Here is a 12,449-nt window from a genome sequence, read left to right on the forward strand (position 1 = left end):
ATGCTCCCGAATAACGCTATAAAAGGCGAAGTGTAATTTGTCGATATTTAAATTATTTATAGATGAAATGTCACCTGGACATGGGAGTCCACGCATTGCTGTTAGATCTACTGGTATACCAGTAGATCTAATTTTAATTAGATTGGGGCAAGGTGAGAATTGTTTAATTATATATACGAATGACAAAACCCCCAGCACATTTGCATATATATATGAATACCCATATGGGACCAGCATATGGGTAAATAATTAACATAATTATTTTAAGGCCCATTATGTTTTAGCACTCATCGCTGCTAAAAAAAATAATCAATTGAAAAATTAGGACAATTAAAAAAATTTCACACCAAAAGCAATGTCTTATACCCCAATCCTCTTAAGTCATCTATACTTAGTCTTAACAGTTCAAATTGCCGAACACTGATGCAGCATCACAGGAGAAATCTGGATCATTATTAGACAATGACAATTCACAACAGCAAGCATCAAACTTATCCATTATCAATAAACAAACCAGGAAAACACATATCATTACTACCACTGCTGTATTCCAGACATATACATGTACTGAAAACCCCAGAAGAAACATGAATATAATTTATAGCTGTAACATTAAATTTGGGTTTTTTAAGAAGCAATTAAAAAATATTGAGATTCATTATAATTACAGGTTGATATACCGTTTATCATTTCACTGAATTGAGCCTTTGTAATCGAGTAAACCTATTACAATTACAAACAAGTCATAACACTGATTTGAGTTTCTTTTGGTCTTCAGTATATACATGTATTTATCAGCCATAACGAATCCAGTGTACTCCAGTCACCAGCTGGATACACATAAAGCCATCATAGGGTTCGAACTTAAGAAGCTGTCACCCACGGCAACGTTTAAATAAATTGCTGTGGGTGAAATGGTTCACAGACGGCAATTTTGGAGCCTCCCAACAGATTTGGGTTTTTTAAAGTGACTTTTGCAGCAAATAAATATGACTGAAAGATTATTTTGTTGCATGTAGACATGCATGTGTATTTCAAAAGTACAAATGTTAAATACTGGCATATAATTTAAACCAGATATATCCATTTTGCTGTCATTGAGGAGTTTTAACGATGGCAGTTTTTTTTATCTAGTGGCATAAATGTGCTCCTGTACCACGGCAATTGCCATTGGTGTCATCATTAAGTTCGCGCCCTGCATCAGAAGGAACAAACCCATCAAAGATGAAAAATCCTCAGCTAGACCTTGTTCACTACTCATGCTGATAAAAACTCTTTGTTACTATAACTTGTACTCTTTGTTTTAACACTAAAGAGAAAATAGCATCTGTTACTAGCAACACTACAGGTAAGATATCATTTGTTACTAGCAATCACTGCTGGAAGATGTATATTCTGTTCCAACGAACAGGTTTACTGTGGTGCAGTCATTTGTCGGTAAACTGCATCGGTAACAGGTGTTTTCCATCATATATACAGACCCATATTGGCACCAATTTGATGACCGTTTTAGAAATGTGGATTTTGTTGATTCAACTCACCACATGTTATAGTCAAAGTCATCATTGCTAAACACATAGAAGTATCCCAGTATTGTAAGAAACACAACCACATTTCCTACAAGCACAAGAACACATGCTCCCCACTGGATCTGAAAAGAGAGAGAAAATTAAATAAACAGTAAAAATACATTTATTACCTGAAATGTACATGCAATTTTATTTACTGTATACAAATTCCTCATTTGATGGGGAGTTTTGGGACACTGTTATCTTTCCCAGATAAATATTAATACTTTTCTTTCAGTGAAAAAGTGCACATTATCTAATGAAATAAGATGCAGAGTATCAGAACACGTTTACAACTAAAATTAGATGGGAGTTTTGGGACACTGTTATCTTTCCCAGATAAATATTAATACTTTTCTTTCAGTGAAAAAGTGCACATTATCTAATGAAATAAGATGCAGAGTATCAGAACACGTTTACAACTAAAATTAGAAACTAAGCCCTCTTCAAACAAGTACCTTCAAAATTTGACGTATTGATATTTAAAATCATTTGTGGATATAAACACAGGGACTGAAATAGTGGCCTGCAAAAAGCAGTCCATTGTTTAGACCTAGCATTCAAATAGATATTCACCTATTAAAACTACAAAAAAATCACCGGTCATTTCTCAAGAGACTATATGTATGATTATCTAACTCATCTGTTACTTATCTCATCTGCTGTTATATTTTAATTCCATAATGCCCTAAACTATATATCTCAGAGGACCTAATTTTCCATACACTGTCCCCAACCGTTCCCTCACCCATTGCTGTCGTATATCCAGCAGGTCATATTTTTTTCTAAGCAGGACATATTTCATTGGGCCTGCTATTTTACATCCTATTCAGTGTGTCCACAGACTTGAAATGAAAATAAAGGAAATAAAGCCATAGGCTGTGGAAGGGTGAATTCGAGAGGGGTGGGATGTCCCCTCCTTTCATCTATCGAAATGTTTGAGAGAAAAAAACAAGTGACCTGAGATGCATTCTGACAGTATCTAGAGTTAACATTTCAAGGTTTGCCCTGAAGAAATCTGTCCACAATCTATAAGATTTTAACAAGATATTGTATTAAATTATAACATAACATTCTACAAGTCAGATATTTAAAAGCTGATTTATTTTAATGAATGACCTCCTCCTTTACCCCTCATAGCCATTCCATCCTCACCTACATGTACTTCATTAACACCTATATGATACACAGTACATTATATAATTACCTTTTATCATAGAACCAGACAATGTATCCAATGTACACCAGCAAGTGAATTACAACAGAGTGCATAATGATAATTATCTTATTTTCCTATGTTTAATATTTACACTACTTATTGAAAGCCTAGTAATATGATGCTATATGAAAGTACATAAAAATGCAGACAATCTCCTTTTTTCAAAAAAAGGAGGAAATAAAGGAGATTTAGCAGAAACATGAAATAAAGGAGATTCTTTGAAATAAAGGAGACGTGGACACACTGCTATTTTGAGCCCTGAGGTGGTGGTTTTTAAGTATCACAGCTAGTCAATGATTTTCATGTGACCAAAGGAAAGTGATGTTCGTACTTGTTGAATACCCACCAAGTAGTAGTTACAGATGTGCAGCGCCCTCAATAGTTTAAGAAGTAGCAGGCTACAACAGTGATGATAACAGGGGGTAAAGCGGGGGGTCTGGGGGCCCTCCCCGAGAAACATTTGAAAAATCGAACTTCTGAGATGCATTCTCATGGCCTCTGTTAGCACAAATCAAGACAAATAAACAACTATTTTGGCACCTTGTTTGGATCCCTTTTGTAGGAGACTTTATTAAAGAAGAGAAAGCACTTTTTTTTTTTACCATCAACGAAAAGTAGGCGGCAGCAAAAGCTGTTTCAGGCGGCGATTTGCCGCCGGAGACCGGGTACTTTTGAGGGCTCTGGATGTGTACAGCATTTTTCACACACAGTTCTTACAGACTCTCTTGAGTTTGCTGCCATTGCAACACGTTTTCGACTAATAGCGTCTTTTTAACTACTAAAATATCATATTCAATACATTTCTTTGTTTACAACATCAGTCAGAGCTAGCTCTGGATGTGCAGAAAAGTTTAGCTAATTCATCCATTTAACTTCAATAATTGCAGAAACCCACTTTTTTTTTTTTAATACCAGTCATTACATAAAATTATTTCGCCAAATTAAAATAAAATTCGCTAGTTGAGTTTAAAATTTGCAATTGACGAATTTGGCGAGTGGCAGAACTAGCCCTGACAGTGTCTCAATATTTTGTGTGTTTCTAGTTATCGTAATGTTTTATTAGCCCCAACTAGACTTTTACCTCCAAATGACTTTGTATGTCCAAAGAACCATACAATAGGAAGTAAAATGACATTCCAGCTACTACAATTATTATAAGTGATTAGAAACACATTGGATTACAGACACTGATATTCTAATCAAGAATATGTAATTAATATCCATACAGAAAGCAAAGCTTCTTAAGAAATAGTGTCACATTGATGATAGCTTTCATTATTATCAAACCATAACTATCATTAAATTTTGAAAATAATTCTTCATTTGAGTGTCTTAAAATGAATCACATTTTCAGTGTTAAATGAATAAATGCAATCAAATAAACTAACCACATTAACATGAGCCAGCACTATAGGAAGTCCAATCGCTGACACAACAATACCAGTTGTGAAAAATGTACACAATTCGATTAAGGCACTGGAAGACTCAAAGCTGTTTGCCAGTCTTCTTCCAATGGTGGTTGGTACTGGTGACAGCACATAGAAAAACAACACAAACAGGGGCCACCAGTTGCTGCAAAATAAAACAGTCATTAAAAAAAAAATACACCCAATACACAAACTTTATACATGGAATATGCAGGAATTTTACCAAGTGATTATGAGTACATAATATCTGATGGTGATAATGCATCCAAAAGTGAATGCTGAATATTTTAGCAATATCATATTCTCTTAGGAATCAGAAGGGGAGGGGGTAAGGGTAGCATTTCCACAACTCTAAAGATAATGCATGGCCCTGACCCCAGTTACAAATCAAATTAATATCAGGGTGAGCAGATTATTCTGCCAAAAGTTGCAGAATCCCAGTTTTGCTCTTTTTTTTAAATGTCAATTATTTCATGAATATATTTCACTAAATTAAAATAACATTTACACTAACATACATGCATAGTGTTAGTTTTCTGGATTTGTCCATGGTTAGTTCCATCTCAGTGCAACAACAAGCTGCAGTGTTCTTTGATGTAACACAATATTTAAAATAATATTTAAAGTATTTTATTTTGTAGTACATATTTGTGCTATTTAAAAATTTAAGGAAACAAATTAAAATATTGTGGCAAAAAATCTTACTTGTACTGCGGAAGAGCACATCCCAGAACCAAAAAGGTAACACCAACAGCAGCAGCAAATGCCAACCCAACCAATCTGCAGAAAAAACAATGCAAATCAATACACGTACTTGTAATTCACAACCAGACTTGGTTGTGGTTAAGCCATCAGACTTAAGGCTGGCAGGTACTGGGTTCACCTCTTGGTACTGGCTCCCACTTACGAGTTTAACAACTCAAGGCCACTACACCGACTTTTCTCTAACCAACCACTGACAACTAACCACTAACCCACTGTCCACGACAGACAGTCCAGATAGCCAAGGTGTGCTTGCCCAGGACAGTGTGCTTGAACCCTAATTGAATATTAGCACGAAAATAAGATGCAATTAAATAAAAGTAATTCACACAACAATATATACTTATTTTTCTACTCTAATTAAGTTAGCCCATTTTGCACCTGTCTATATATGAAAATATATAATCTGTTGGTATACAAAATCAATTTACATAATTTGAGGTTGGTGGTATTAACTGCTACTTAGAATTTTTTTAATTAAAACCTTACTTCCTATCACCAATCTGAAATTATGTTTCTCCAATCTTACAGTACACTGAATTTAAGTAATCCTAACATTCAGACATAATAAATACATGTATACTGTTAATATGAATAAAATAAATATACATTTTGTGAAGCTTAGATTACTTCAGCTTGTAATTAATATTGACATACTGAATACATGTAGCAAACATAAAACAATGTACATATATTAGAATACACATCAAAGAATTAACCTGAATGTGTAAGCTGTCAGTTGGTTTTACAAGCAGCTTTCTTTATTAATGATGAATTATAAACAATACATGTATACTTGAAATACATGTGACATCTACTAAAATAATTACCATACAAATGCAATATAATAAAAATACTTACGCTGTTATCAGATGTCCAAAGAGTAACAGGATATGAAAAATAAATGTTTTAAATAAGTTACAGTATATAAAAAATATAAACAAGGACCAATACATACATATTTGTGGTTATCTTACAATGAAAAAAATATATATATATATATATAATTTATTTATTTTATTATCATTCAGTTTTAGTCATCCCTTCCTGCAAATTCCTGCATGGTTCTGCAAATCCCAGATTTTGGGTTGGAAGCGTAAAATTATGAGATGAAATCCTAAAATGCCTATGGTCTATTACATCATGCTTTGATTCCTGAGGAATCTTTAAAAAAAAAAAATCCCAAAATCATCCATAGTATAGAGAAGTATCAAAACAAAGTTTGTTTTGTTTAACACCACTAAAGCACACTGCTTAATGAATCATCGGCTGTTGGATGTCAAACATTTGGTAATTCTGACTTGCAGTCAACAGAGGACACCCACTACATTTTTCCTAATGCAGAAAGGGATCTTTTATATGCACCTTCCCACAGACAGGAAAGCACATACCACAGCCAGAACTTTATGGTGCACTGGTTGGAACAAGAAAAAACCCAATCAGTTGAACAGATCCACCGAGGTGGTTTGATCCTGCGATGCAAGCACCTCAAGCGAGAGAAGTAGCAAAAACTTTAAAAGGCATTTACAAAACCATAAAATTTAATTTTAAAGTTGCTATTTCATCTTAATTATCAGATAATACCCAATGCAAACTAAAAACACAACTACAGTTAATAAACTTGTGTTTCTGTCTGTCATTTTCTTTTTTTAATACAGTATGATTGTTATATACTGAACTTTAAAAATATTTTCGGAGTTATTAATAGTACATTTTGTGACAAAGTTTAGTGACTCCATCCAAAGATTACCACATAATGAGTACCAAAGCACGATCTTATAAAGAAAAATATTGTGTATTACATGGGATATTTTGTTTAGTACCACGACACATTTCGCTACGGTACGTCTCAAAGATCACTACACATTTCTAAAATATTAAACAGTAGTTGTTAATCAATTTTCAGTTGACAAGAAATCTCACTTATCAAGATTTTGAAAACAAAATGTTCTCAACATATTATCTATTCTTCTTTAAATACTCTCAGTTTGGATGATCTATTCTAAATGGTGAATAAAAATTTTACGACAGACAGCAGCTATAAGTTAATGTAAAAGGAAATGAATATTTGTTGAACATTTCAGCACATTAAAACTTGACGTCTAACACAATATGGTTACCAGTAATCTATTTCAAAATGTGGTTAAGACTATGAGAGGAAAATAATGGAAACCTGCTATTTTCAGAAGTTGCTTTTTCAGAATTACATCAACATTTATTATTATTACATGTATTATTATTATTACAATTTTGTTACCTTAAATTAATTAATTGTAAATATTAATGTTACAAGCAGTAGTTAGACTATAGTCCGTCCCATCAACATAAAAAGGTTTTTGTTTTTGTAAATAATTTCAGTATGGTTTGACGTAAGAAGAAAAGTACTATTTTTGTGTGCAATTTTCAAAACAATTGGCTCAGAAATAAATAACTTGTAGTAAATTTCATAGTACCGTATGAAAAAGACAATCTTTGTGGGATGGACTATACCTTTAATAACACATGGGGCAGGACGTAGCCCAGTGATAAAGTGCACGCCTGATGTGCGGTTGGTCTAGGATCTATCCCCATCGGTGGATCTATCAAGCTATTTCTTGTTCCAACCAGTGCACCATGACTCGTATATCAAAGGCTGTGGAATGTGCTATCCTGTCTGTGAGATGGTGCATATAAAAGATCCCTTGCTACTAATGGAAAAATGCAGCTTGTTTTCTCTCTCTGACTGTCAAAATGACCATATGTTTGACATCCAATAGCACATGATTAATAAATCAATGTGCTCGAGTGGTGTCGCTAAACAAAAACTTCTTAATAACACACACACTCACTGACACAGTGACAGCAAGAAACACATCCTCTCATTTACATCACATTATGCAAAATACAAATGATGTATTTTACTATTACTGACTATGATGTATTTTACTATTACTGACTTTTTACTGGCTCCATCTGAATACTATAAGATGCTTAATACGATATTCTTATAGATTTCAAACATAAACCGAATTTTAAAAAAGAAAAAAAACCTAATAAATTTCATGAATAACGGGTGACTAAACTAAGGACGTGTCGAGCATTTTGATTGGTTAATTTCAGTTACAAGGCGATTGAGAAAGAACGAATGATATAAAAATAAAAATAAACATTTGTATCATAAGTTTGTTAAAAAAAATACTGGCATTATATGTTAAATAAAAATAAAAGACTATACGTCTGGATATCGCTAAGACAATTTTTTAAACGGGTAGGCCCATCTGTTTTTAAGAGTGCTCAGAGAAAACCGAAACTAGATTTTGTTAGGAACGCGATAGTGCCACATGTGCGGATGATTACTGTAATTCACTAGTATTTTAAAATGACATCAATATGTAAAATACTGAAAATGTCCTGATAATAATATTCTAAGCTCTTATAGCAGATCTGGCTGTACAACTGGCACAACAAAACATTATTTTTACCTATGTATTACCGTAATGCATATACTCAATCTACCGGCCTCGGTGGCGTCGTGGCAGGCCATCGGTCTACAGGCTGGTAGGTACTGGGTTCGGATCTCAGTCGAGGCATGGGATTTTTAATCCAGATATTGACTCCAAACCCTGAGTGAGTGCTCCGCAAGGCTCAGTGGGTAAGTGTAAACCACTTGCACCGACCAGTGATCCATAACTGGTTCAACAAAGGCCAAGGTTTGTGCTATCCTGTCTGTGGGAAGCGCAAATAAAAGATCCCTTGCTGCCAATCGGAAGAGTAGCCCATGTAGTGGCGACAGCGGGTTTCCTCTCAAAATCTTTGTGGTCCTGAACCATATGTCTGACGCCATATAACCGTAAATAAAATGTGTTGAGTGCGTCGTTAAATAAAACACTTCTTTCTTTCTTTCTTTATACTCGATCTAATTAAAATTAGCTCCACTATTACATGTGGATCTAACACCAGCCAGTTGGAACTCATGTCCACCAATCAAAACCTTACTTGCAGAATCCTGCCAGTGATTTAAAACTAACAACACTGCGTAGTCCCCAATGTCCAGGTAACATTTCGTCTGTAAATAATAATTTAAATATTGACCATGTCATGTCATGTCATAGGGTTTTACGTGCACATTCATAACAAGCTGTTGTAGCGCACGCCTGCCGGCTCCTCCGTCCATGACAGGAAAGGTGGGGGGAGGGGAGAGGAGGGACCGCCTGCACTAGCAGGTGCAAGGGAGCACCAGCAGCCCGATCAAATCGGTAGCAGGCGGGTGGGGGGTGGTGGTGGTGCTATGGAATTTGAATGGAGCAGTTAAATGCCAAAGAGAAAAGGGTGTGCAATTTTGATTGAGGGAATTTGGCGCAATTTTGAACGGTCGGTCGAAAGGTAAATGGCCGAGCTAATATAGGTTTTGATATTAGTGAATCGAGAGTAGCTCGTTTTATTGACCAGTCACACTTCGCCTTTTATAACGTTATTTGGGAGCATACAAATTCTAAAAATATAGGGCGAGTCTATTTTAATGGCCGCAGTACAGCGAACCATACCAATACGTACATTAAAAATTATTTATTTATTTATAAAAAAAAAAAAAAAAAACTAAATCAGTCTTCAGTTTTACATTACAAATTATTTATTTTAAACATGTTGATTTGTGGACATGAGCTCCAACTGGCTGGTGTTAGATCCACATGTAATAGTGGAGCTAATTTTAATCAGATTGGCATATACTGTAAATTTAACAATTTTAAAAGTACCGTACTTCTTTGCGGTTTTTTGTGCTGGGATGTCTTTAACAGTCAGTCAGTCAGTCAGTCAGTCAGTCGGCTACCTACTCGTATTTCTCTTGCTAACAAAGTTTTGTTATACAACTAAATAGTGGCTACGAGGTCACGAGATGGGGGTTTGGGTGGCTTATTGTAACTGGCGTCAGCTACTAAAGTAGTAAAGAAATACATACTCATGCGTACATTTCAAGTCATGTAAAATCACTGCGAATGTTAAATTTCCTTTGCCGTAGATCGACAAAAACTTGACGTGTGGTACTTTAGATACATTTATAATGTATACTCATTTAAAAATAAAAGCCGAAACGTTTTTACTATACTATACTACACTACACTATACTAACATAAAGATAATTTTTCAGTGTTTCAAATCAAATCCATATACATGTATATATAATTTGTATATATTCAGGGTTTAAACATATTTATTTCAGTCAAATGGTGTGACATTGGCCAACATGTATAAATAGGCAAACAAATTTAAGATACACACGCAAGTAATGCCTTAATCTAGTTATTTAGGGGTCGGGGTGGTAACTGTAAATATTTAACTATATAGGAAATACAAACTCTAGAAAAAAATATATTGTATAGGCATAAAACCGTTAAGAGACTCTTTGACATCAATGTGTTCAAGAACGATAAATTTAGGTATGCAAGAATTAAAAGTCGAACAAAACAATGAAATTTATCATAATATAGGCCTAATCCAAATTATGATCAGAACATAAATACTTATAAAGTATTCCTTCTCCTTAGCATATTTAGATATTGTTTAAATTTAGTTTATACACTGTTTTTCTTCTCTCTTTTCCCCCCAATGATAAGGCACGTGCGTTCGTGTGTAATGCGCACAATATTAGATATAGGGCTCAATTGTTGTCTGTGTGTCAACTACAGTGAACTTCACAAATATATTTAGTGTTTATAATTAAAACAAGACAGAAACAATAGAAATGTAAGAGAATTTAAGTAACTATTTAATTATTTTGACATGATTATAAAATGTTTGGGGAGGGTCGCTACACCATCAAGTCAACATACAGCTGTTTCAGAACGATCACATGGGGGGAGGCCTTTTCCTGTGCATAGCTGGTTTAAATAAAGTTTAAAGATGTAGGCGATTGGTACAGTACCCGTCCCCTCACCATGTGATTGATTCAATTTCTTCACACCACCACGTGTATGTATAAAAGACTGAATTTACGACATCCTGGGAACGGTCTCAGTTGTTTAGTGGTTAAAGGGGAAGACCCTAGCTTTTAAACACTACAGCATATTTTTCAGTATTAAGAGCCGTTTATGATCACTGAAATCAAACAGTACTTATATTATATTGCTTAGATTATCCATTTTCGTAGAACCGAAGTGTTTCTGGTTATCCTGTTGTTTCTAATACCTGAAAATGCATTTTTCATATTTTTAAAAACGCACGTGCGTCTGAGAAGTAGCGGTTATTGATTAGAGTTCTAGTCTATTTTTTAAAGAATATTTCCCGGTTTTAACGTCACACTCCGTTGTAACGTTATCCAAATGTGTTACAGGTTTGACAAATTGTAGATTAACTAAACTTAAGTGTCCATGTTTTACGGGTTAAAACTAGGGTCTGCTCCTTTAAGCCATCAGACTTCTGCCACTACACCGACCTCTCTCACTAACAATCAATCCACTGTCCTGGACAGACAGCCCAGAGAGCCAAGGTGTGAGCCCAGGACATTGTGTTTGCACAGTAACTGAATATAAGCACACAAATAAGTTTAAAATAATACTGAAATATTGTGCTAATTTTGCCGTGCACTATTCGTAAGGCAAATACAAGGGCAGACCCAGGAAATATTTTAGAAAAGAGAAGTATGTAAATAGTTTTAAGGGGAAGGGTCACCTGGTCCATCATTGAAATGTAATGATGGAGGGGCTTGTCAACAAATTTCACATTGTAGGATTCATCTCAATTAACTGGGCAATCCACCACCCTCTCAATGTGTGTGGAAGCAGGATGTATCTCAATGTTAAAGATCTTGTCTAAGGAAAGTATCCTAGTAGAGTTGACTGCCCTCAGTGGACAGTCAGTGGGTTTCTCCGGCAACTGCATCACAACTGATACATTAAAGGCTGTGGTACAAGCGTTTTCCTCTTAAATTGGAAACTGTATATAAGACTCAAATGTAGGATGTGGCAGGGTTTTTTTTTTTTTTGGGGGGGGGGGGAGTGGGATTTTTTTCAATACCTTGAGAACTTTTTGGTTAATCCTTTGTCCTTGGTTTTTTTTATGCAGGAACATACAGAAATAGTTATAATTAATTTTGCTATAAAAATGTATGTATCCCATTACAATTACATATTTAGATAGGTATATAGTAGCTCCAGACTTTAAAATTGCAATTTCAAGTTGAATTTGGCATTGTATATCATTAAATCACCTAAAAGCTAATTTGAAAATGAAATAAATACCATTCTTTATAAGTCTTAATTTTGTTATAAATACAATGTTATATTATGTATTTTGTTTCGCCAACTAAAACTTGAATATGACTACAGGTGTTCTAACCAAATTCACCAAACTGCTAATAATTTTTGGTGTCACCTTAAGATTTATAGCAAACCATTTTTATTCTGCAGTGACAAATCCAGAGCTATATCTGTTTTAAACAATATTTATTCCATTTTTATGGTGGTGGGATTGGTCAACTGGTTGAAACCCATATTTAGA

The 12,449-nt window shown here is 34.6% G+C and overlaps 1 protein-coding gene across 1 annotated transcript; it reads right to left on the reverse strand.

Annotated features, from left to right (window-relative positions):
* Positions 1–61: 61 nt before the first annotated feature.
* LOC121374382 (leptin receptor overlapping transcript-like 1) lies at positions 62–7,830 on the reverse strand. Its single transcript, XM_041501484.1, has 4 exons — positions 7,805–7,830; positions 4,920–4,994; positions 4,176–4,359; positions 62–1,651 (listed from the first exon to the last, which is right to left on the reverse strand). The coding sequence occupies exons 1-4, from the start codon at positions 7,828–7,830 to the stop codon at positions 1,538–1,540; spliced, it is 399 nt and encodes a 132-aa protein (XP_041357418.1). The 3' UTR covers positions 62–1,537.
* Between the last annotated feature and the right edge of the window lie 4,619 nt (positions 7,831–12,449).

Source organism: Gigantopelta aegis, chromosome 6, assembly GCF_016097555.1.
Source record: "Gigantopelta aegis isolate Gae_Host chromosome 6, Gae_host_genome, whole genome shotgun sequence".
NCBI classification, from domain to species: Eukaryota; Metazoa; Mollusca; class Gastropoda; order Neomphalida; family Peltospiridae; genus Gigantopelta; species Gigantopelta aegis.